The following is a 25991-nucleotide window of genomic DNA, read 5'->3' as shown; positions in this document are numbered from 1 at the left end:
AAAAAAAAAAAGGTTAGAGAGAGTTTTGTTGTGATAGGTTATGGTTAAGAAAGGAAGAAACTGTATGGACCGTCTGACTTTTCTTCAGGGACCTTATTTGTTCATTCTGTTGACTCTTAACGGAGAAGTTATATATATTGACCAGGACTCACCAAGTATTTCTCCTAAAGAAATGTGGCATTTGCTGGACTCACTGATTTTTCAAACAATACAGGTAAAAATGGTATCCTGTAGTTGGGTGAGAATTGCAGAATACTGGGTCTATAAATGCAAATATAAACTACCAATTTAGGAATGTCTTATAAAGAAGACGCACTACAAACATATACATAATTTATTCTCAATTTACATATAATTTAAGTCACTACTGCATGTACATCACTGCTGAAAAAAGTAAATATGTGCTCACCTGTGCTTTCTGGAAGTGCTTTCCTGAATTAGGATGACTGTGGTAACAACAGAGTCAGAAAATCGTAAAATATTGAAATATCAAAAAAGTGGAAAGTATTTTAGATCATAATGGTTAATAATATATATTAAATGTGTTAAAATAAAATGGCTTATGTTCATAGGTTGATATAGGTATTTTTGTATTTTTTTAAATGTCAGCGATCTAGTATGAGTGCACAAAAATTTTGAGTTGTTCTTTGAACTAAGCAAATAACTTCAACTTGCTTTCACAAAATCAATAATGTTGGATATCTGTTGTTCACTTTGCCTTAATTTCTACATTTTCAAGACATAGGTAAAATTACTCACCTTTTTCTCTTCCAGTAAATGAGCATACAAGACAGGGAGTTCTGGATAATCATGTTTTTTCTTCGTTTTTGAGAAACCACCAAAGATGGGAAGGTCCTGGAGGCCTGTCGTTTCAGAGGCCTATTTACTTAAACCACAGAATTTGGGTTTTGTCACATAGACTTATTTGAGCTATATTTTACTACTGTATGTGATACATACTAATTGCGCTATTTCTTCTATGCAACTAGGATTTTTTTATTTGAGATATCTGGAAATGTTTTAAGTTGAAACTGTAGTATTGATTTCTGAGGGTGTTAACAAACAGGTGCAAGGAGACCTTGCAATAAACGCAATGGTGCATGTTCCTCTGGATTTTTTGTGATGTTTTCTTAGCAAAAAAAAAAAAAAAAAAAAAAAAGCTTTTTGGAATTCCCATTGCCTCTCAGGCTTTTAATTCCTGTTGTAGACTTTCTTAAAGATTAACTCTTTCCTCCCCCCCTTCTTTTTCTTTTTTCTTTCTCTTTTGGCAGATGCAAGACCAAAGTCTACCCTGACGACCTCCCCAACACGAGCGTAGTTATCGTGTTCCACAACGAAGCCTGGAGCACCTTGCTTCGGACTGTGTACAGCGTGATAAACCGGTCACCGCATCGCCTGCTTGCTGAAATCATCCTGGTCGACGATGCCAGCGAAAGAGGTGCGTTCACATTCCCGCCGCGCTCTGCCTGGGGTACTCGGTCACACGAGAGGAGAACCACGTTTCGCGTTCCCTTTTAGCTTCGCGACTGAGGATCCTGCAGAAAGGATTGTAAAACACGGTTCCCTTTAATCACTAAGGAAGCTAAAGTACAGCTCTCTATAGGGACGGTCTAATTGCTTCCTGGACTTGTTTGTTGAACAAATGGACTGTTCTGTAAGTGGGGAGAGTTAAAACACATTCTCAAATGATAACTGAGAAAAAGGTTGATGTAAGCCTGCACGTGGTGCTCCTAGCCAGGATTTCGTTAGTGCCGTTTTATTTTATCATTTCATCGTTTCATTCCATTGTAAAGGGCAGCATTCTTTCTCACACACCTCTGCCTCTGTCTCTCTTGCTGTCTCTCAAAAAAGAGCCCCGTTCTGCGCTTTAAGTTTTCTTGCATGTCAAGCCTGAGACAATTTCCTTGCATTGCTGTCTCGAAAAGCCAGTGTATGTTGTTAATTTCCTTTGATTTCTGTCTTTTTTTAGTTAACAGAGATTGGGCTTTTTGATTGGGCTTTAAAATAAATAAATAAATGAAATAAAAATCAAGGTTTCAAAGCAAAGCTGTCTACAACTGAAAATGATATTGTTTGGAAATGGAATCATAGTCTAAAAATGGGATTGATGGAATGAGAAACAAATTTACCTGGAATAGCCAGGTGTTTCAAATACCAATTTTTTTAATGGCAAATACAACATATTTGCAATTACTCGATTTTTTTAAAAAAAATCCCATAGTCTCATCCTGTGTGCTTAGTAAGAATTAGTTTTTTATTTCTTTTTATAAGTTGTAGATTTTGGTAAATTACAAAAACCACCTTTGAAGAGGACAGGAAATTCTCTGCAGTGCATAATACAGCGTTGGGTGAATGCTTCTCTTTTGTAGCACAGAGGAGTCATACAATATATTTCCATGTGTAGCAGTGCCCAGGATGACGGTCTGCTTTTCACCCTCCCCAACATTCGCACAAAACAGAGTTCCCTTCAATTCTGCCTTACACAGAGCATGCAAGTTAAACCATCCTTTATTTCTGCCCCATAGGGCAGTAGCATCCTTCTAATTACTTTCCTGCCTTTCCATGCTTCCCAAAGTGAGTCGGCTTAATTTTCCTCATGCTAGAAGGTAGAAAAAGGCTTTAGAACAAGTGACTAAATTTTTATTAAAAGCAAAGACTACGAGAATATTAGGTGCTCAAACAGTGAAATTCATCAAAAATAGCCGTATTTGTAATTAGCCCTTAACAAATTAGCAGAAGTGTAATCGTTTTGCAGTCTGTGTTGGTTGCTGATTTATTTTTGGAAATCGGTCACGCATTGTTTAGAACTTTTTATTTCTGTGATATTTCCCTGAAATGTTCAGCTGTGTGCTTGTGTAAATGCAAGTGCGCGGGCGGCTTCGTGTGTGGCTGCGCTGGACAGAGCTCTGCTCCAGGCCTCCGGCCTCAGTGCCGAGGCTTCAGAGGAGCTATCGATTCGTCACAACCTATTTCTTGTGTTTTGCTTCAGCATCGCTCTGCCAATATTTATGCACTGCTGGATTTTGTAGGAGCAATCTGTGGAGTGACGAGCATGACACACAAACTGTACAGTTATATTTGGAATCCTCCTTAGTTGCTGAATGTAGCTGAAACAAAATGTTTTTCTTCTATTTTTCTGATTTTTCTAATTATATTCGGCAGAGTTTTTGAAGGCCTCACTAGAGAACTACGTGAAAAATCTGGAGGTGTCAATAAAAATTATCAGGATGGAGCAGAGGTCAGGACTGATCCGTGCTCGGCTCAGAGGCGCCGCGGCTTCGAAAGGCCAGGTGGTAACTTTCCTCGACGCGCACTGCGAGTGCACGGCGGGCTGGCTGGAGCCTCTCCTGGCGAGAGTGCGGGAGGACAGGTAAGGGCTGCGGCCGCCGGAGAGCTGGAGTTTATCTTCGCTCCCGGGAAACGTTTTGCGCGTGCTCGCAGAGCCGCCCCGGGAGAGCAGGGCGGCTGCGGCTGCGTGCGTAGCGCTGCGGGGGCGAGGGCGGCTGTGGCTCTTGCTATTCGGAGAGGATTTGGCAGCTCCGCTGCGAGCCGGTGAGCGGGGTTAGGTGTTGGCAGCTTTCAGCTATTAGGAATGCGGCAAGGAGTCAGTGTTTGCAAAAAGCCACTGACAGCAGGTACAGCTGAATTTTGCATGGCCTGGTTTCTGGAAGAGAGGCCCGGCACTGAGCATTAAGAATTTATTTTATTTTTTTTTATTATTATTATTATTTTTGTAATGAAGCCACACAGGAAGCAAATGGGATATTTAGGGATATTTAGTGTATTACATAGATTGAATTATTTTATTTTAAAAGAGCTATCTTTCCTTACAGGAAAACTGTTGTCTGCCCAATCATTGACGTGATCAGTGATGACACGTTTGAATACATGGCTGGGTCCGATATGACTTACGGAGGATTCAACTGGAAACTTAATTTTCGCTGGTATCCAGTTCCTCAGAGAGAGATGGACAGGAGGAAAGGAGACCGAACCTTGCCTGTCAGGTAAGGAGAATGGATCAAGAATACTGTGATATTCGATTCTATTAGATACTTGCTTAAGTAGATAATAACATTTAATTATTAAGATTTTGCTGTCATATCAGAGAACACGTCAGATAGCTGTGGTGCACCCTTCAGTGTATAGAGGACCAAAGTCTGACCTATCCTTAATGCTGCAATTTAGTTATCAGAGCTGAGTAAACTCATCTATATTTTCTTTTGAATGTGCAATAAAGTAAGATGCTATCTGCTCTGTAAGTATTTGAGTTCCCTTTATGTTTGTTTTTTGCAAATAACCTGTTGAACTTATGCTTACAGAGATTGTTGTTGTTTTTCTGTAATTTAAAGCATGTGTTAGAACGTATTTCTGAAATACTTTGAACATTTTACCCAAGTATTTTCTAATGATGCTTTACATGCCTTGAAATGTATGCTTTTATTGCCTAGAAAATAAAGTAGATGACAGTACATGCCCAGTCAAAACTGGTCTAGCAGTATGTCCTGAATTCCTGTGATCATTCCCAAACTGTCATTTAACTGCTCAAACCAAGGACTGTAACAAAATCTATAGAAAAAATTTAAATGAAATTGAAATGGAATAAATTGGATAAATTACTTGCAATGGGTTATTTGCTCAGCTCTAGTAGCTTCTGTGGTCTACATGAAAACTGAAAAAAGCTTTCACAAGTGGATGTAATGGTTTCAAACCTGCCTAAGAGACAATGAAGTTGAAAAAATTCCAATCCTGCATACCCCATGATTGTATGCAACAGGCAGATAAACAGAGACAACTCTTGTGACAACAGTTTACAGCAGAGCCCAGTTTTCCAGAACACCTGCTTCCAGTCCTTGTTTAAATTTAAAATACTTGCTGTTAAAAATGCTTGCAAAATATTTGACAGAAATAGTATGGAAGTATGCAGGGCGTATGGCTGCACTTGTGTGTTTTATAAAGCCTCAAATAAATAGAGTGGTCTTAAAAGCAAGCAGTGTCCCAGAGAGCAGAAATGGACTTTATCATCAATGGAAGCAGGATGATGGAAATATTTTTGACTCAAGAGAACTATTTTCCTCATGGACTAAAATTTTATCGCTCTCATCTGTGAAGTCCACCAGAAGCTGTTTGATTAAAGCTGAAGTGTGTGGGAAATCCTGGGAGTTAGTTATCCTGCCCACCTCCACAAGGTCATGCCGTGCTGGCTCTGCCACTCACGCTGTACAGCTGCTTCTCCCACTACTTGCTTTCCTCTATTTATCCTGTCTCTCTTATGGCAAGTAAATTCACAGACATATGGGGTTTTGAGAGATGCGAATCTGAGTTCATATTTCCTTCTTTTGAAATAGAGTAGTACTTAAAATTAATTCAGAATTGTACTTGTTTTTGAGTCTTAAAATGATAAAAACAGAAATTACTTGTAGGGTAGAGAAGGCAGTGAAAGAAGAGCATGTTTTCACCTGAGTTATGCTTTTAGCTAGTCAATGCTTGGGCTTTTGGGAGCTCTCCCAGGAAGGGTGGACGTTAGTGGGCAGAGTGAGGTGATGCTAGGAGCCTGGTAAGAGTGCAAAACATCCGTGACGGTCACTTCTTCAGGGGCTAGGGAGTAAAGAGATAGCTCCAAGTGAGTGAGATGGTCCTAGCTTAAACATGAAGTTAAAGCTTTTCAGATATGTATGCCCTTTTGAGCCAAATAGTGGAGACATTTCAGTCTCTTCTGTGTCAAACAAAATGCTCCCTATTTCGTGTGTTATTTTCCCTTTAACATTGTGAGAAGGGAACCAGAAAAAACAAGCAAGCCTTGCAGCTGTCTTGATCCAGTCCCCCACCCCAGGGAATGAGTAATGAGGGTGAAGACCCTTAAAAAGAACAAGGTACCATGCATAGCTCTCCTTTAAACATGAAGACTGCGAACTCAGACACCTCATCTGAGCATACTGTCATGAGACAAAATTTAATTGCCCGCAAAATCCTTGCCATCCCCATGCTATTCGTCCTTCCCCGTCAAAATTAATATATGACATTTCATTTGGAAACACTAGCAGCTGGTGGAAATTCAGAGCTATAATGGCCTTCATATAAGAAACAACATTTGATAAGTCATCAGCCACTTTCAATACTAGCTGGTATTTCCAAATGCTTAGAAAAAGCAGTCCAAGAGATCACGGTAGTGCATCAGCTTTGAGGTATCACAAACAGAATAGCAAATTCTGCCTCCAAAGAGAAAAGGTATAATATTTCAGCTAACTTCAGACTGCTTTGTGGCAGCTATTGCTACCTGAATACTCCAAAAATGGAGGGATAAAACTAAAAAGCCTAACCCATATCAAAAATTTACGAACAAATTGATGAATCCTTTTTTTTTTAATTTCTTCTAACTTTATCCTTTCTGTCACATCATTTTAGTCTCATGCAGGTTGAATATATGTGTATTCATATTTTTTTTTGTAGTCAATGCAATAAGTATAGAATACATAAAGAGCATTCAATTACATGTTTTTGCATATATATGTAATATAACCATTGCACTCAATTTCTGCTTTTTGATGCACTAAAACTTCATGCAATTGGAAGAAGCATTAACTTAAAATCTTTGCCTTCCGTAAAAACATTGACAAAATCCTACCTTTCCTTTTTTTGTTTAGTATCATAGTACATACAGTTTAAAAATACAAATTTTTTATTTATTTTTTATATTATTGCATATATTTCATAGAAAAAAGCAGATCAAGATAGTTCACTCCTAAGAGGAGATCACTTTAGTCAGTATGAGCAGAGTTCAGCCATCATGTACTCTGTGACTATTAATCCCAATGAAAAGTTAAACACAGCACATGCTGTATTTTTAAGAGAAGTTATTTGATTTTTTCGAGTTAGTAGATATGAAACATGACTTGATTTTTTGCCTAAGGAATTTAAAGAGCTGCTAAATTTGTATGTTAGGGATTCGAGTCAATTGAAATAACCTTTGCTGGAATGTTTAGAATTAATGGGAAAAGGTTAATTAATTCAATGACAGGCATTAAAAACCTACAGCTAATTGTCATGCAATATAGCTGTAAAAACTTTCTTAATGTAATCTATTACAAAAAGTTAGTTTATCAGATTTTTAGCAAAGGAAACTGTGGGAATGTGTAGATGCCTCTCATACTAACGACTGATACCTAGTCTCGGACAAAGTGAATTCTGACCTAAGATACCTACATGTATACCGTTGGTGGTGGTGTTCTTCACACATTAATCCCTAGCATTTTGGCTCATTATTTTCTTCTTCTGATTCTTAAGCACTAGTCTAATGTCCTTCTCCTTGTTGCTCTTTCCTTGTTCCTTTCTATCTGGTTTTCTGTCAGGTCACCTGTCACCATGGTAGCTTAATGTTTCCAACAACAGTCTAAAATGGTAACTTCAACCAAACAACTCTCAGTTTCTGCAAAGGTAGATGCTGATCCCAGTTTACAGCCTACTGCGCTAGCAGTAAGGATGCAAACAGAGCGGTCCTAGGCACCGCACAACAGGTTGTGCCACCTCCTTCCCAGCTGCCCGATGTACAGAGATCGAATATGAGCTGTGACTTACAGTGCAAACGTTACCTGGCCATGGAGATTGCGTGGGCTTCCAAGTGTTCCTGCAGAGCAGTGTTGCTTTCTTTGAAGGTACACTGGAGCAAACTCTGGAGTTGTAAACTTTGTGAATGATCAGACTTGTTCAAAATGTGTTGTTTTAAGTGCAGAGCCGGTTTCTTCTGTTCAGAGAGAGCTCTCTGAGAGCAGAACCGGGTGGGTTGACCTGTGCACGGTGGAGGTTATGGTCAGAAGTCCACTGGTCTGCAAGTGCTGGAAAACCCCCATGGGAGCAAGGCCTGGCTCCAGTATTTTGCTCCCTGTTGATTCAGTGGGGAATAAAGTGGACAGGGCAGAACAGTTGTTACTCTTTTAGCTCTAGGTTATAATACAGTGAAGGTACAAGCTAAGGCCTCTGGCAGATGATGAGCTGGATGTGGATAGATCTGTGAATTACTAAAACAGAGTTTTGGGCAATGCAGTTGGTTCTCAGGTGTGGCCTGTCGCTGTTTCAAAGATAAATGTTCATGGAGAGTGCAACTAAATCAGATATTCTTGTTAAATCTTTCGTTAATATTTTCTTTAAAAGCCCTTGCACGATATCTGTACTTTGCAGGACATCCTTTGTCTTTAAGTGAGTTCATTCCTTCTCCTGTGATTTTGCCTGCAGCAGCAGAGTACTGTCTGTGCTGCGATCAGCTAGCGAACACCTTGCCTTCCTACATCTAAAGTATTAAAAAAATAGTGTTTCTGTGCTGGACGTACTGCAAGCTCTCCACAGCACGTTTCTCTGTGTATTTCCTTATTTGCCTGCACTTCTCATAAGCTGAAGATACAGCAGGCAGCAGGCTGATACTCACTTAAAAACACTTGCTGAAAAATATTTTCTTTCTGAAAATCTCTTCTCAAGCATCAGTTAGTTACAATGAGGAGAAATGCAAGATCAAATATTGAGAGCATGTCTTAGTTATCTGACTTGTATTATGAGTAATTAAACTTAGATTTGATTACAGCCAATAGTGCCTAGGTGATGTACAATGGTTTTCAGAACTGATGTGCAAAGAAAATCTTATTCTAAAATAAATAAATATGTTATTCTTCAGTGATGTTACCGTTGTTCAGGAAACATCACATCTAACATTTGCAGTAGTTTAGGGTGCGCTATTCTGCCTAGTTTGCAAGCTCTGCTGCGTGCTGTGTACATGCCTAGAGCACAGAGAGAGGAAGGAGGACATGGGCAGCTGGCACGGTTGGCTTTCCCTGCAGCGGGTGTTGGGTGGCACTGCCATCACGGAGAAACGCTTCTTGGGGGAGAGTGAGCACACTGCCAACTACGCATTCAGGCTGTTCACCTGCCAGACTCCCTCCTGAAGACCTCTGTAAGAGGGTGAATTTTGTAGTAGGTTCTTGGGCTTGGATCTTTATTTTTGGCTTGTTTGCTGTTCACTGCAACTGGACTGAGATCACTCAGAATTTGCATGTCATGAAGCACTAAACAGCCTTCAAATGTGAGGCCTGTTGATTTAGTCATACAAAGATTGACTAAAATTGAAATGATAAACAGACATGTCTCGCACAGAATCCATGGAGATGCATTTCCTCATCTGGCATCTTTGTTGAGCGTAGGTTAAATGGAAATCATAGTACAAAGGCAGGCACTTAGAAGTGGGCGTTCGTGGGGCCAGCTGGGACATCTGCACCCAATTCAAAGCTTGGAGGAAGGAGGGCAAGGTGGCCCCAAGCAGCACTGAGGAGCTCCCACTGCATGGCCCCTTTGATATAGAAGGGATAGTGCCAGTATGGGACCGGATCTGAGCTCCTGGAGCCTGTGTGTGTCTTGAGACACCCCTCAGGGTCTAAGTCATGGCATGTTCTCATCTCCGTCCATCGCAGGCACAACCTTCGTGGCCTGGGACATCCCTCAGGGTCTAAGTCACGGCCTGTTCTCGTCTCCGTCCATCGCAGGCACAACCTTCGTGGCCTGGGACATCCCTCAGGGTCTAAGTCACGGCCTGTTCTCGTCTCCGTCCATCGCAGGCACAACCTTCGTGGCCTGGGACATCCCTCAGGGTCTAAGTCACGGCCTGTTCTCATCTCCGTCCATCGCAGGCACAACCTTCGTGGCCTGGGACATCCCTCAGGGTCTAAGTCACGGCCTGTTCTCATCTCCGTCCATCGCAGGCACAACCTTTGTGGCCTGGGACATCCCTCAGGGTCTAAGTCACGGCCTGTTCTCATCTCCGTCCATCGCAGGCACAACCTTCGTGGCCTGGGACATCCCTCAGGGTCTAAGTCACGGCCTGTTCTCATCTCCGTCCATCGCAGGCACAACCTTCGTGGCCTGGGACATCCCTCAGGGTCTAAGTCACGGCCTGTTCTCGTCTCCGTCCATCGCAGGCACAACCTTCGTGGCCTGGGACATCCCTCAGGGTCTAAGTCACGGCCTGTTCTCGTCTCCGTCCATCGCAGGCACAACCTTCGTGGCCTGGGACATCCCTCAGGGTCTAAGTCACGGCCTGTTCTCGTCTCCGTCCATCGCAGGCACAACCTTCGTGGCCTGGGACATCCCTCAGGGTCTAAGTCACGGCCTGTTCTCGTCTCCGTCCATCGCAGGCACAACCTTCGTGGCCTGGGACATCCCTCAGGGTCTAAGTCACGGCCTGTTCTCGTCTCCGTCCATCGCAGGCACAACCTTCGTGGCCTGGGACATCCCTCAGGGTCTAAGTCACGGCCTGTTCTCGTCTCCGTCCATCGCAGGCACAACCTTCGTGGCCTGGGACATCCCTCAGGGTCTAAGTCACGGCCTGTTCTCGTCTCCGTCCATCGCAGGCACAACCTTCGTGGCCTGGGACATCCCTCAGGGTCTAAGTCACGGCCTGTTCTCGTCTCCGTCCATCGCAGGCACAACCTTCGTGGCCTGGGACATCCCTCAGGGTCTAAGTCACGGCCTGTTCTCGTCTCCGTCCATCGCAGGCACAACCTTCGTGGCCTGGGACATCCCTCAGGGTCTAAGTCACGGCCTGTTCTCGTCTCCGTCCATCGCAGGCACAACCTTCGTGGCCTGGGACATCCCTCAGGGTCTAAGTCACGGCCTGTTCTCGTCTCCATCCATCGCAGGCACAACCTTCGTGGCCTGGGACATCCCTCAGGGTCTAAGTCACGGCCTGTTCTCGTCTCCATCCATCGCAGGCACAACCTTCGTGGCCTGGGACATCCCTCGGGGTCTAAGTCACGGCCTGTTCTCGTCTCCGTCCATTGCAGGCACAACCTTCGTGGCCTGGGACATCCCTCGGGGTCTAAGTCACGGCCTGTTCTCGTCTCCGTCCATCGCAGGCACAACCTGTTGAGCCATTGTAATGGAGCAAAGTCAGGGTTTTTTAAGCATCTTTGTGATACTCTGTTCCTTTTAAAGGAATTAAAAGATGCAGGTATGGGAATGAGTATCTTGCTGGCTGCCAGTAAGTATGGAAATGAAAGGCATACAGGATCTCCAAATCAAAATAGGTTTAAATGGTGATTGGAGTTAATCATAACCTGTTATTTGAGTTGCTAGTATGACTCCAAGGAGGCAAAATATCACTACTAGACATAAAGCTGAAGGGAGAAAAAAAGAAGAAATCCTTACTCCTTCTAATATTAATATTTCATCTGTTTTTACAATTATAACTATGCAGAGCTGTTTATGTAACACATTAAATTTATATAGCGGAGAACAGTTCTGACTGCTGTGTTACATTTATTTAAGAATCACTGGCATATACTGGTGTACAGTTAGCTGCATTTTACAGCATGAAAGGCAGCATTTTCAGTTTCAATTAGCAGCTTATTTGGAAAACAGTGTTCATTTTTCATAGACATTTGTTGATGCTGTTTCAAAAGAATCCAGTGCTCAATGCAAATTCAGCTGAATCATTCAGAAATTGTTTTAGTTAATGCTGAATCTTTGCAAGGAGGGAAATTTTTGTGCAGTTCCAGCGAACAGCACCATGCCCAAGGAAGTCCATGGGAAATGGGGAAGAGGGAGGACAGGGAAAAGAAGTGCCAGGAGGTGAGGGGTGCTGCTACAAGCAGAGCAGGGCGAGGGGAAAAGCAAAGCGGCTTTGAGACCTAAGAAGGTTTAGCTGTATCCACATGGCAGGCATGTAATTAACTGGGCTTACAATGCTGAAAGCACAGGGAGAAAAATAGACACGAAGTGTTGGTCAACTCAGTGACCGATATTATTTCACTGTTAAACTGTCCATTTTTGTGGGAGTAATGAAAGTACGCTCCGGCAGAAGAGGAATAATTGTGCGATGCACAAATTACCTTGATTTATTGAGTATGCTAATGAGAGCGAGCTCCTTACTGCCGGCGCTGTGTCGAATGCTGCTACAGGAGTTCAGTGCTGCTGCGCAGCACCGTGTCTGCAGCCCCCCCAGAGTGTATAGACGTGTGTGTGTGTGCGTGTGTGTGTGTGACACCCACGTTAAACAGCAGTGAGCAATAGGATTACAGGGCTACGTCCCTGGCACTGTGCTTTGGTTAATGTTACATATAACACGTATGTAAAGCTGTACGTGCATGGAAGAGCTGAGCAATTTCCAAGCAGCTGGGGCTCTGCCGGCGGTGGGAGTGCTCATGAAGCCCCCTTTCCAGCTTTCCCAGCATGAAGCCAGGGTGGTGTGCAGGTTATGTGCAGGAGCACAGGGATGGCAGAGCAGTGCCAGTGCAAAACCAGTGGCGAAAAGGATCCCTCAGGCTGCCCAAGCCCCTGTTTTACACAAGCATTTCCGTGTCTGTGAAATAGAGCATCCGACTGATAGAGCGTGCAAACATTTTCCTTTTTCACTCTTTATTAACTTTCCTGAATTACGCGCGAATCTTTACTGCTGCACTGGCTTGCTTTCCCGAAAAGCACCGGGAGCAAGGTGTACGTTCCTGTTTGCTTCAGGCCCTCTCCAAGCGCCCGAGCCGTGATGGACGCTGGGCGTTAAGTTGGCAGAAGTGCTTACGCTGGGAACGCTTTGCTCCTCGCTGGTGCGGGGAGCAGAGGCCTCTGGCTAGTCTGGCCAGCGTTTCCAGAGGGGAGGACACCTTTTAATACTGAGTAACAAGCATTCATAGCAGCCTTCCCAAGCAGCTTACTAAATAAAAGAAAGTAATCGAATGAGCAGGCTGATTTGGTGCAGGCATCCTCTGTTTGGGTAGCGGCCGCAGTCCGCCGCGCGTCTGCGTGCACGTGTGCTCGTGCGCTCGGAGATGGCACGCAAGGGCACGCGTTTCCGAGAGCAGGTCCCAGCCGCTTCGCGGCTGGTCGTGGAGCCGGGCGCAGGAGTGCGGCTGTCGCTGCGGCAGCGGTACCCGCAGGCACGGGCGGCCGGACCTCGGCCGAGCGCTTGGGGCTCGGGGCGCGCCGGCCGGCCCGAGCTCCGCCGGCGCAGGGGGGCAGCGCGGCCGCGCCGGTGCTGCCCCGGGGCGCTGCCTCCAGCCGCCCTTCTCGCCGCGCCGCGCCGCGCCGCGGCGGCTCTTTCTGGCAACGCGCATCTCGCAGGAGATCCGTAGCTTTTAGAGTACACGGGCGTCTCTGAAAGCAGGTCAAAGCTGAGGTTCTGCTAGCCCAGAAACAGGGCAGTAACTCAGGGCTGTGTCCCTGTTCACTCGGATGAGCTTTTTTTCCGTAGTTACATGCTAAAAAACACCAGGTTAGCTGGTTCCAGGGGAATGGGACCTCCTGACACGAAGAGAAGTTGCACTCTGACTGGATTTGCCTGTTGTAAGGATTTATAATCCTGTTAAGAGAGATTATGCCTGGTAATTTCATGCACATTTAGTCTCCCTCTAAGGCAAAGCTAAGGCATTAAACTCTCTTCACCAAGCATTTCAGATTGGATTCAAACTGCTGCTCTGGATGCAGAAGGCCAAAATTCCATCCACTTTGCCGCTACAATGCTGCTGCGATAATCTGTTGAAATGTGATTTGCACGTCGGAAGCAATCCTGGAGCAGTTCTTCCGTAGGCAAGACGCTCATTGACTTCAGTGGGAGCTTTGCCTGAGGGACGAATGCGCAAAAGTGTGCACTCGCAGCCATACTATGAGTATTTTTATATTTAAATGACTGTATGTAGAATGTATTTATAGTCAAAATGTCTCAGGAGTATGTACTGTAGTATCACCTAATAAATCCACAGTGTCTTTCAAAAGGTATTTTTTCTTTTCCTTTCTTTTCCTCTTTTTTTCTGTTTGTTTTCAACTAGGACCCCTACTATGGCTGGTGGCCTATTTTCTATTGACAGAAACTACTTTGAAGAGATAGGAACTTACGATGCAGGAATGGATATCTGGGGTGGCGAGAATCTTGAAATGTCATTTAGGGTAATTGCTGTTTTCCTTCATTTTCTGTCAACCCACACGGTTATGTTGTAACAGTTCCTACATTGCAGATAGGGCACTTTTATTTTAGCTATAGTGCAAGCTGTGGATTAATTTAAATTCTCAAGGTACTTGAGGGTGCCTCATTGCAGTATTTTGGTCATCCTTGCATGAAAAAATTCATTACTGTTTGGAAATTTTTATGCTATATTTTGAGGTAATATATATTTTAGTAATACCTTCTTATATAAAAACAAGACTTTTCCTGAGAGTTAGGATTTGTACTAACAAATGCTAACTGACATAAATAAGGTATAAATGTGAATATTATAAAAATCCAAGTATGTGTTTTAAAAGAAGCTTTCAAAAGTTTATGTCATCGATTTGCAAGTTCTAGTTGGAATATTTATTCTTTTTTATATATGAGAGCCAAGCTCTCAGAGGAACTTCACATCCTGCAGAAAAGTGGCTTTATTTCTGTCAGTGAGAGGTGTTTTGCCCATGACAAGAATAACATTTCTTTGAGAGAAGTGAATTTATTTATTGTTTATCTCCTTCTCTGGAGATACTAAAAATCCTCCTGGACGCGATCCTGTGCAGCGTGCTCTAGGGAACCCTGCCTGAGCAGAGGGGTTGGACTAGATGGTCTCCAGAGCTCCCTGCCTCAACCATTCTGGGATTCTGTGGTTAAATGTCCTTTTGTCACAAATGAAAATTGGAAAATTGGCACTTTAATAAACGTATTACTAGAAAGGATGTTGAAAATGACATTAAACATTTCTGATGTATCACAATTTTTGTATGTTAAGTAAGTATGCAGAGTAAAACCTGGTATGCCCATCTAATTCCGATACAACGTTATGATTATGTCCTTCTTTTCTTCTTTTTTTCTCTTTTGTTTTCAGGGTTGGGGTTGGTGGCCTATTTTCTATTGACAAAAGCTACTTTGAAGATGTCAAGCAGATATTTCTAGAGGAGATCAACTGAGAATTTGGAAGGATTTTCAGGCCACTTTCTGTAAACTATACATCATTCACCTTCCAGTAAAGCAGAGGGTAGAGATGCATTTTCTGAGTGCCAATGTTTTAAATTGGTGAATTTCCATATTTTTAGATTTATAGACCCCTAAAAGTATGCATTGAATGTATATAGGCCGCCATATAGGACCTTATTTTTAACTTAAACCTGTTGACATTAGGTTTGTTTTTTGTGTCTTTAGAAGAGATCCATAAAATAGAGAGGGAAGAGCACTGTTTTAAAGTACTAAATACATACATATCTTAGGTTAAATCTGCATATTAGTGCTGTTCACTCTTCATTGAGTATCAGAGCAAGATTTGTGATTTTTGATAAGTGCAGTTCATCAGGTTCATTGAAATTTTAAACTCAGAACTGTTGATGCCCATTAAGTCCTGATGGAGCAAATCTCAAGGCAGCAGATTGTTATTGCTTGCAGAAGGCCTTTTGCAGAACGAGTTTTGGGCCATTCCTTTGGAAAGGTCCCATGCTCATTACTGAAGAGGCTAATATATGTAATGCTTTTTTTGGGAGGGAGGGGGGAGGGGAAGCTGGATCCTCATCACAAAAATTTTATTCTGTGAAAAACTAAACCTAATACAAGGGGATAGACAAAGTGATTTTTATTAAGAGTACATAATGGAGAATATGGAAACGTATTCTTTATGGGCTTCTATTGGCAGTGGCTATATTTTTTAAACAAAAATGCAAATATTGATAATTTTTCAGTCAGGCTCTCTAAATAGAACAAACTAAAATAATTTACATTTCCGTGCTATTTTCCCACTCTTGTGCAAAATATATTCTTTATGGCTGGAAATACTTATTTTTCTGCTGACAGCAGCACACGAGCATGTATTTAGCTTTAAGCATGTGCTAATGAAATAGCCTGACTAGGACATTCTTAATGCGTACTCTTGCTTGAATAATGCTAATGTGTTTTGAAAAACTTTTCTGAGAAATTTAGTTGCCTGATGGAGTTCTTTTGTCATCGTCTTGCTCTGTTTTACTGTGGCTGCTCCAAGCGGCTTAGGAAGCAGCTGGGTACCGTGGTGGCCAGCAGAAGCTTGGGCACCGTCTGCAGGGACTAAGGCAGGAGGCAGACTCTGGGGAATGTCTCACCCGTAGAACTGCAGCAGTTTAGAGGACATAACTTCAACTAGCAGCAAATTCAGTTAAATGGAGTAGACCAGTGCCATGGAACTTGTGCATAGGCCCTGGTGTGTCCCATTATACCCTAGTTCTTTACTGGGTAAAATGGGACACACAGACTGGAGAGCTTACCTACCCTTGGTGCATGTCAGGCCCTGCTGGCACCTCAGAGCCTGTGCCAGGAAACCCGAGCCTGCGGCACCGTGGCGTTTGCAGCACCCTTCACCCCGCTCCTGGTCTGCGCGGCTCGGGGTTCGCGCTAGTGGGGAGGCTTCGTGTACTCAGTGGCTCTGTGGGGGCCAGTGGCAAAACTCAGCACCTTGCACAGAGGGGTTCCATACTTCTGTGTTCGGTGTGATTCTCTAGCTGTCTTTCTGGGGAGTGCTATAATTTGAATTTTTTGGCCCCCTGCGTGATCATTGCTTGAGGTCTGATTCAGTTTGTATTTGGATGCTCTCCAGTGCTGAGGTGAGTAAGAGGCCAGCAGCTGGCTTAATATGTGTAGATTTTGTGAGAGTGTTTTCATGAGATGTGAATTTTTAGCTTCGCGTTAAAAATGTATGTCCGTAATATGCGAGAAGACCAAAATCAATAATAGCAATGTTCTCAGTAGAAAGTATTAGTGATAAAAGCTGCATTTACAGCAAGCAGCTTTGTAGTTATTCTTCCTTAACTCATTAAAACTAGAGTGGGGAGAGGGGGTTAGAAAGCTTATGAATTTTCTGATGAACTCTGGGTTGCACATTAGAAAACATCATTTTATGTCTTTCTTTAGAAGATTTTCCCACTTAAGCCTCAAAAAACATTACCAGCTTGAAAAGCGTGCATCAGACTAATAAGAGGGCATAGTATCAAGAATAGAAATAAAATGATAGGTTTTCAGTGCAGGGAGATTACCATGGAAATGGAAGGCATCTTTGCTATGCTATTTCTTAGTGTTCAGGGCCTTAATATTTAAATAAAACCAAACACAAAGTCAAACATACTGAGTAAGATTAATCAATAAAATACCCAAGGTTTCACAATGTAAAATTATATCTACTGAAAAAGTATTAAAAAATATATTTTCAAAAGTCACGTTTTTCTATTAAAAAAAAAAACACGCAGGAAAACAGTGCTTCTACAAAGCTGTCATTATTTTTTTATTGGCCCTACTGAAGCTTACTGATGCTGCTAGCTTTTACTCAGAACTGCCTAACAAGCTCACACCTTGCCCAACACTGGGGAACCCAACAAGTGAGTCTTCATTGATCAACCTGAGCTGACCTGTAAAAATTTAATACTGATCCCTATGTCCATTTTTGCCATTGCTATACTTTTAACATACCCTAGCCACAGAGAAAAATATCAACTGGAATATCATCTTCTGAAGCACCGATGTTAAACAACCTTGAGTACTGAACCTATAGAAGATAAAGCTACTTGTGTAGCCACTTGTATTGTAGAGCTGTGCTGGGAAGTGGGTTCAGGCTGGTCTACTGGACCCACCATCCCTGCGCACACGGCTTGCAGCTGCCTGAAGGACCCGTTGCCAGTCTGGACCCATGAGTCCCCATCAGAGGATAGGGTGCAAGTGATACACATCGTGAGCAGAGCTCTCGCAGTAGCTTCCCTATGGTGAAGTCTAGGTCATGCGCAGCAAGAGCAGTTTGTGAGCTCAGTCAGTGCTCAGTAAGTAGGGATTTAAGGGAATTCCCTTAAAACTACATTGCTGCTCCAAACCAAAATGCTAATGTAAATAATTATCTGTAGACAGTATAGATTGCCTCTGCATGCTAATGTGGAAAGTTGCACTAAGAGATCAGCCAGAACTAACTAGCAGTTAAATCCTATAAAGTGATATGTGTTTAGATATAAAGATTGAGTATATTGTTTACTTTCTTCAAGAAGCTCTTTCAGTCTCTTTGCATGGAAAATTCCTCACATTCAAGGTTGTTGAGGAAAGATCTTTGCAAATGCTGTTGTCACCCAGCTCAGTGGGCAACTGCAGGAGATGGTCTCCAAGGTCAAAGCAGTTGGTCTGTCACCAGTTCAGTTCCACCTGAGCTAGCAACAGGGGAGAGTCAGATTCGGTTCGGATTTGTGTGGGTGCTTGTGCGTCGGTGCAAAGGGCCCTAGCGTGAATGAGCCCCGGTTGCTGCCATAGACTTAGCTGACCCCCTGGGACTGACCTGGGGTCTTAGCAGCTATCTATGATTTTATGTTACCTATTTATTTGAGTTTCTCCTCAATTATGTATTCATGATTATTTACCCCTCTTATTTCTTAGCATACATTTTATTCTTTTCTAAAATTATACTGAAGAATCCCAGTTATCCGCTGGATTTAGGCATACCTAAATCACTACCTGTTAAGTAGTTACTACGTACTTGTCAAATCAGAATCTGCTTTGATTGAGGGAATTCAGATAGTCATTTTTAATGAAGCCCACAAGGTTTGTGTCTTGGATCTTTATAAACTAAAAGTCATTGCATTAGTGTTGGGGCCCTGTGTCTGGGCCTTGGCTATCTTGCAGGATTATAAAGAGCTGAAGTAAGCAACAAACTGCTCAAAGAAGGAATTCTTTTGAAGACAAAAGGCTAAAGAAGAAAAGATAAGCAGATGTCTGTAATCACTGACAGGATATGCATCCAGAAAGGGAGTTAACACAACAGATAAGCAAGCGCCTGTGATCACTCGCAAGGGGAGTCAACACAACAGCCAATTAGAAACTGAGCAGATGCGCTTGGACAATATTAGACAACCAATAGAAATGCTTTGCGAGGCGCGTTGATACATGAGCTTGTTAGAAAAGATATATAAATTAGGTAGACAAAGGAATAAAGTTGGATTGAACTTGCATCACATTGATGTGTGTGTGTTCCTTCCCGTGCTTGCCAAGGATGGGCTGCGGCATCTGGTGACCCCGACGTGATCCTCAGAGACCAACTGGGGTAGTAGTGGAGCCGTAAGCGGGCAAGGATCCTGCATAGCCAGCGACAGTAGCTGGGCGCCCGAAGAAAGGCGGATTGTGGCCACGACTGACCGGTGAGTCAGGGAAGCAGGATGGGATTCGCTGCATCAGCGATAGAACAAGCAACACTAGAGAGCCTGTTGAAGTTGGCTCAGAAAACGGACACACAGATAACGAAATCAGATTTAACTGATTTGTTACTGTGGTGCCGAAGAAAGGGGCTTATAGCAGAAGCTCCGCAAGTATACAAGCTGGAAGTATGGGAACGAGTCGGAAAAGAACTGTGGGAGAGCGTGCAAGTGGGATCTAAGGAGGCACGGTCGTTAGCAAAGATTTACCAACCGGTCCGACTGATGCTGGAACAGTTGCACGGAGAAGCGGCTGTTGCTGCTGCCATTCGCAGCGCCGTACAAAGTACTGACGAGGAGCAGGAGGGCTCGGGAGACTCAGAATGGACAGCTGTGAGTGGCTCGGGACCTCGGTATGAGAGGGCGCCTGACAATTATAACCTCAAGTGTCCCCTGCATGCCTGTCCTGTTTCCGTAGCCGAGAAGGAGGCTTGGGGGGGAGTAGACGATGATTTACCACCCTGGGAAGGGGAGGACCGTCTGGCGTGTACCGCTCCCCCGGCGAACATGGACATTGATCCAGTAAAGGTCCCGCTGCCGGATGATGAGCCAGCGGACCAAGAGCAGCTGAGAGAGATTTGTCAAGAACTCCGCGGCCAAGCTGACAAGATGACTGCCTTATTGGACCAGATGAAACACCTCGATCAGGGATCGGGACGAAGGGACATAAAGGCAGCATATAAAGCTGCCCATAACTCAATTGTAGAAGGGGTCGAGAACATTGAGAGACAGATCGACAAATCTGAGTCGGGTTTGGCGGTTGGTTGTGGGGCGGGTCGCGGGACAAAAGGGATAAATCCAGACGGGGTGTTGTCATGGTTGCAATCGGCGGTGCATGGCAAGGAGAGGGAACTGTTAGGCTCTGTGGGGAAGGAAGGCAAAGATGAGGCAGTGCCGCCTCATGACTTGCATTTTAACCCTGTTACGCGTTACAAGGGCCTTATAGAGAATGCTAAGTTGGAGGGAGAGTTTCTGTTCACTCCTACAGCCATGCCAGTTATATAAAGAGTGGACAGACCAACATGGGAACCAATAGATAAATAACGATAATAATAATAATAATAATTATATATAAAAATATATTTATAATTATAATATTATAATTGTGATTATAAATATATTTATAATTTATAATAATAATATATAAATAAATATAAAAATAAATAAAAGGGATAGAGGAAAAGATAGCCGGCACTGAGGCTTATCGGTACCAAGAAAATTTGCCAGGGATAGAACTACGTGGATACCAGCCAAGTGGGTGCGGCCGTGGCTGACAAAGGAGAAAGCCGAAACAACAAATGCATTACAGGGTGCTGAAGCAAACCCAGAAGTGTTGCCTAAAGAAACATGAAGGCACAGTGGGTTTGGTGGTTGGGATTAACTGGCGTGATTCATGTGTGGTCATTAACAAATATTAATAAGAGAGAAAACATATGGGTAACCGTAGCTAATACAACAGGTCAGAAATCATTTTGCTTGAGCCTGCAGAGACCAGGAGATCCATTTCGAACTTGTTTAGTGGGAGTGCCGGTGTGGCAACCGGGAGAATTCAAGGATTTATTGGAAATGTAACATGTCTAAACTTTACTACGGTCAACCAGACGCTGAAAACTCCGGGTTTGACTGATGCACAAAGAGATGGTGGGTGGCAGTGTGAGATTATAAAACAACTAAACTACACATTGCGGTCACCCCCAGAAGAATTAGATTTATTAGGATGCGTAAATGCCACAAATGGCACAAGAAACGGAGGATGGGTGCAATTTGAGCCCCTAAGTACAGAGCTTGACATGCCCAGTAAAACATGGGCGTCTGTCGAGTCGGGATTGAAAGCAGACAAAGTAATGGGACAAACATACTCCAAATGCAATCTAACTGATAAGCCAGCGCGGCGATTGCCGCCTGGAATCTTTTTGATCTGTGGAGATAGGGCATGGAACGGAGTACCAGCAGGACCGAAAGGGGGACCATGCTATTTGGGGAAACTAACATTATTTCACCCAAATGTGTCGACAGTGATACAGTGGGCAGATAGTCAAAGGAGCCGTCAGAAGAAAAGAGAATTGCATCAATTAGACTGTAGCGAAGTGGGAGACCCTAAATTTTGGAGTAATCTGAGAACTCTTTTAACGAGCATGGTTTTTCCCGGGGCTACAGCAGCGCGTGCAATGACAACGTTGAAGCAGTTAGCTTGTTGAACAAAAAATGAACTTAACATGACTTCCGACATTCTAGATCAATTATCTCAAGACGTAGCCAGTGTAAATCACGCAGTATTGCAAAATAGAGCAGCTATAGATTTTTTATTATTAGCGCATGGGCATGGGTGTGAGGAGTTTGAGGGAATGTGTTGTATGAATTTGTCTGATCATTCGGAATCTATCCATAAGAGAATAAAGGACCTAAAAGATGGGATGAGTAAACAGAGAGGAGAGTTGGGGCTTGGAAAGTTGGTTAAAATCGCTAGGTTTAAGCTCTTGGTTTGCTTCTCTCATTCATCAATTTATGCTTATGGGATTGATTGTTCTGATGTTACTTGTATGTCTACCTTGTATATTGCAATGTCTGCAGCAGTCCATGCAGAGGATAGTTGACTCTGTTTTTGAAAAAAGAGGGGGAGGTGTTGGGGCCCTGTGTCTGGGCCTTGGCTATCTTGCAGGATTATAAAGAGCTGAAGTAAGCAACAAACTGCTCAAAGAAGGAATTCTTTTGAAGACAAAAGGCTAAAGAAGAAAAGATAAGCAGATGTCTGTAATCACTGACAGGATATGCATCCAGAAAGGGAGTTAACACAACAGATAAGCAAGCGCCTGTGATCACTCGCAAGGGGAGTCAACACAACAGCCAATTAGAAACTGAGCAGATGCGCTTGGACAATATTAGACAACCAATAGAAATGCTTTGCGAGGCGCGTTGATACATGAGCTTGTTAGAAAAGATATATAAATTAGGTAGACAAAGGAATAAAGTTGGATTGAACTTGCATCACATTGATGTGTGTGTGTTCCTTCCCGTGCTTGCCAAGGATGGGCTGCGGCACATTAGTGTATGTGCTAAGACAAAATAGACAGAAAAAACCCCAGCTGAGTAAAAGTAAAAATATTTCTTAGTATGTTTATATATGTTCTAATAGTGATAATTCATCATGAAGGCACTTACATTAAGGATTTTGGTTTTCCTTGTCTGACCATCACTAAAGTAATGGTTCTGTCATTCTGTTAATCCATGTGTATGCTATTTGTTATGGCTGATGTTCAGTTTTCTTAGATGTTTCTCAGCAAAATAATTGCATTATTGTAATAATACTGTGTGAAGTTATTTGTTAGTGAAATAATCCAAAGAGCAGGACATAGCTGATATTTTATATTAAATAGTGCTGCTTGACTACTCTTAAAACTCAAAAGTTGTTAAAAGTCAAGACTTGTGACTCTTGGCTTTCTAAAGCAAAAGACAGATTAAATATCAAGCAAATGTAATCATCAGGAGAGCAGTGGTAGAGAGGAGCATTTCTTACAGCCTCCAGAACATTAGTAACAGTTATTTAGTGTTTAGTCTGGCTAAAGAGCATCAAGGAGGCTGGTTGGAGTCATCTGGCAATCATCTTATGAACATGCAATTATCCAGGAAGTTTGTTGGAATATCTCATTAAAATCAGGAAAACACTGAATCTAATCTAATTTTGAGAAAAATACTATAAGCAGAGTCAGCCATAACTACAAATCTGGATCTCTTATTTGATGTTTTAATATTGGCAGAGGCTTAGTTTTGTTACTGGTTTTGTATTTAGAAAAAAAGAAAATCCCTGCCTTGACTATACGTGCTTCCTCAAAAAATTTTATAAACTAACCTTGGCATCACTGGCTAATGTCTGTGCAGCCTGCAGTTAGCAGCAGCAATGCTCAACAGTATCAACATCCCCAGCGTGATTATGAAAAGGGCTCGCAGAACTGTATCTTACTTACTGTATCCACTGTGAACCTGGACTAGGCATTACATCAGCTTTACTACGTTACATCCTCCATTCTTACACAATATTCACCATATTCTATAGTTTCTGCCCTCAGACAACTCAGTCACCCACACCTGTTTAGAAAGTCACTGGATTGAAAGATAACAGTGCAACTGTGCTCAGGAGTTACTGCGTTCATCCTTCCCTCGGAGCCTCGGTCTCCCCCGCTTTGGAGAAGAGTCATAACTCAGTCACACGCTGCATTGGAAACTATCCATTCCTTTTTTTGTGCTTCCCAGTGCGTTCCCTAGTTAGTATGGTATACGAACGTGTCTTTGGGGGTCTCTGAAATTTGTTTTGACAGTTGTAAGAATTCAAATAGTAAGCAGGGGGCAAAGATGCTTAATTCATTTCTGTAACTTAGGGTAGTATCCAATCGTTACAAAAACTCGCAGTATCTGTGACAGGCGGGCAAGTCATTCCGGCCCCGTGTTGCACAGGAAAGCGGGCGCTCGCTGGAGGAGGCGAGGCAGAGGCAGAGCGCAGCCGTGTGCTGCTGCCCTCTGTGCTCCCTCCTGCCAGGGAGGCTGAGCAGTGTGGACGAATTCCCAAACAAGTCCACGGGGTTATTAATGGCAAAATTTTAGCCTGACTTTGTGTGTAGCCTCCATTTTCAATTGCAAAATTTTAGGTGTAATAGAGCATTTAAAATTGCTTAAACAAACATTGCCATTGATTTAGATGTCTAAAAGACCAGCACTATGTAAGTATGGACGTAACAGTATAGCCCAGTGTAATGTTTAATAAGGCTGCGAGGGTTGCATGCACACAAGATTTATTTTCAGAAGTACATAATGACATTGAAAATGATTTTGTGCGCTCGTAAGCGGAATTTTGGTTATATAAATCCTTAATCACCTGCCAACCACTCAGATTAAAAATCTACTTCTGTTTTTCAATGCACTTTAGATGTTTGATTATATTACTAAATTTAGAGCACAGTTGCTTGCAAATTGTGTTCAAAATATGTTGTATGCTTAAATTTAAGGCATACAGCATTTTCCCCTTTCTTTGGACTGCGTTAATTTTTTTGTATGTAAAAATTTTCGTGTTTGTATAGAGGAAAATATTCAAGATACACAGATTCATTTAATTTCATTATAGAGCTCTTTTATACTGGTATTAGAGGTTTCATTTTTTTCCCCCCTAAATATTACTTATGCATCATTGCATAACAGCTAAGAAGTTTCTGATTAATCTTTGAGGATTTTTTTTTTTACTGTAGCTCTAACCTGTGCCTAAACATGTCATGTTTAATCTAGTAGCACCATCATTACACACACTAAGAAGAAAAAAACTTTTATGTAACAGAACATTTATTTTCTAAAATGAAGTACATAAAATTATTAACATATAAAGCATTTGCGTTTGCTGTTTGTGTCTCTTTCGCCTAAAATTTTAGCTTTGTTTTAACCTAAAACTGTAAAAAGTAGTATATTTCATTTGGAATTAACTTTACTTGTTTTGCCCTAGAAGGAACTTGCAGGGAAACTAAACTGGAAGGATGAGGCGATAACCAGTAGCGCAGAAGTGTTGTTGCTGAAGCTCTGCTTTGTGGAGGCTAACTCGTGCAGCAGCTGTATCGACAGCCGGGTGCTTGGCGGCGCCCGGGCTGTGCCTGGCGCACCGCAGACGTCGGATACGCCGTGCGTTTTGTCGAGCAGCCAGCTCCGGGCGTCCGTGGAGCTTTATGCAATAATAGCAATTTTTAGTAAGTCTGTGAAAACAAAGGTTGTGATTAATGCCTGTACTTAAAAGGGGTAAGTTATGTTGGCAAATACCCTGTTAGTCTTAATGCAGGGGGATGCAGTATCTTAGCACAAGTTTTGAAGGAATTAATGTTTGTAAGTAAAAAGATAAATGGAAAATGGATTATATTCTGGCATGGATATACACAAGGTAAAAAAATTAAAATGCTGGATTTGACAGCTCATTTTCCAGACCAGGGAAATGTGGCAGAACTACTGAACCTGTTCTTCACTGAAACATTTCAGTGTTTCACCAGAAACTGAAACATTTCACTGGAAATTATCTCCAGACTCAGGAGACGATGGAGATTAATATGAGCTGGGTGGGTGGAAAAATGGGTGGTGCTGGAGAAGGCAGTAGCAACCTGGAGACAGATTACTACTAGAGTTTCGTAATAGTAAATTTAGTTTGATTTTAATTATTTTCACTAAGTGCCTTTTCACAATAAGCTACTAGAATCGGCTGGGCTGGAAGATATAATCAATGCAGAGAAGAATTTGAAGCATCTGAGTAACTGTGGGATTTAAGCAACGTTCATGGGATAATGGTTCAGCAGAGCAGAATGAAAGGTCTTAGAGCAAGGAGTGAGTGATGGGGGACATCAGCTGCAAGGCAAGAGCTGAATGTTTCTGGAGGAGAGAAGAACGTTGACTTCTTAAGGAGTTTTAAATTTTCTGACTCTCCAAGCCTCAAAGCAGAATTTGCGTGTGGTTGAGAGCTGCAAGTCTCTTCCTTGGGAAGTGCAGGGGAATGCAAGCTGAGAGTATGGCTCGCAGGGGGGCTGTGGTGGTGACTCGTCGAGGGTCCCACAGCCCCGGGGCACGACTGGGTGTTCTGGAGTGCCAGGGCTCTGAAGGTGAGGTCCTGCTGTAGACCGCAGCGCAAGACCACTCTGGCTTGCTCCTTCCTCCAGCAGGAGCTTTGGATTAACCCGCAGCTCCTAGCACCAGTTCAGCCGGATGCAGGTGACGCGATCCAGCACTGTGTGATTCAGACACGTGTTGTCCAGGAGCCACGGCTGGTTCTGGGTGACCACAGAACGACTAAAAGCCCTGAAAGTGCAGCAGCCACGCTG

The 25991-nt window shown here is 42.9% G+C and overlaps 1 protein-coding gene across 1 annotated transcript in view; it reads left to right on the top strand.

The window, feature by feature from the left end:
* The window catches only part of GALNT13 (polypeptide N-acetylgalactosaminyltransferase 13), a 145006-nt gene that overhangs the window by 72868 nt on the left and 46147 nt on the right, over positions 1-25991 (top strand). The window contains exons 5-8 of the mRNA XM_062578606.1: positions 1272-1438; positions 3163-3370; positions 3834-4004; positions 13794-13911. Of these exons, the coding sequence (XP_062434590.1) occupies positions 1272-1438; positions 3163-3370; positions 3834-4004; positions 13794-13911 (664 nt within the window). The remainder of the gene's footprint in view (positions 1-1271; positions 1439-3162; positions 3371-3833; positions 4005-13793; positions 13912-25991) is intronic.

Source organism: Rhea pennata, chromosome 6 (genome assembly GCF_028389875.1).
Source record: "Rhea pennata isolate bPtePen1 chromosome 6, bPtePen1.pri, whole genome shotgun sequence".
Taxonomy (NCBI): domain Eukaryota; kingdom Metazoa; phylum Chordata; class Aves; order Rheiformes; family Rheidae; genus Rhea; species Rhea pennata.
Note: the sequence above shows the minus strand (reverse complement) of the source record. Positions and strands in the feature narration are given on the sequence as shown.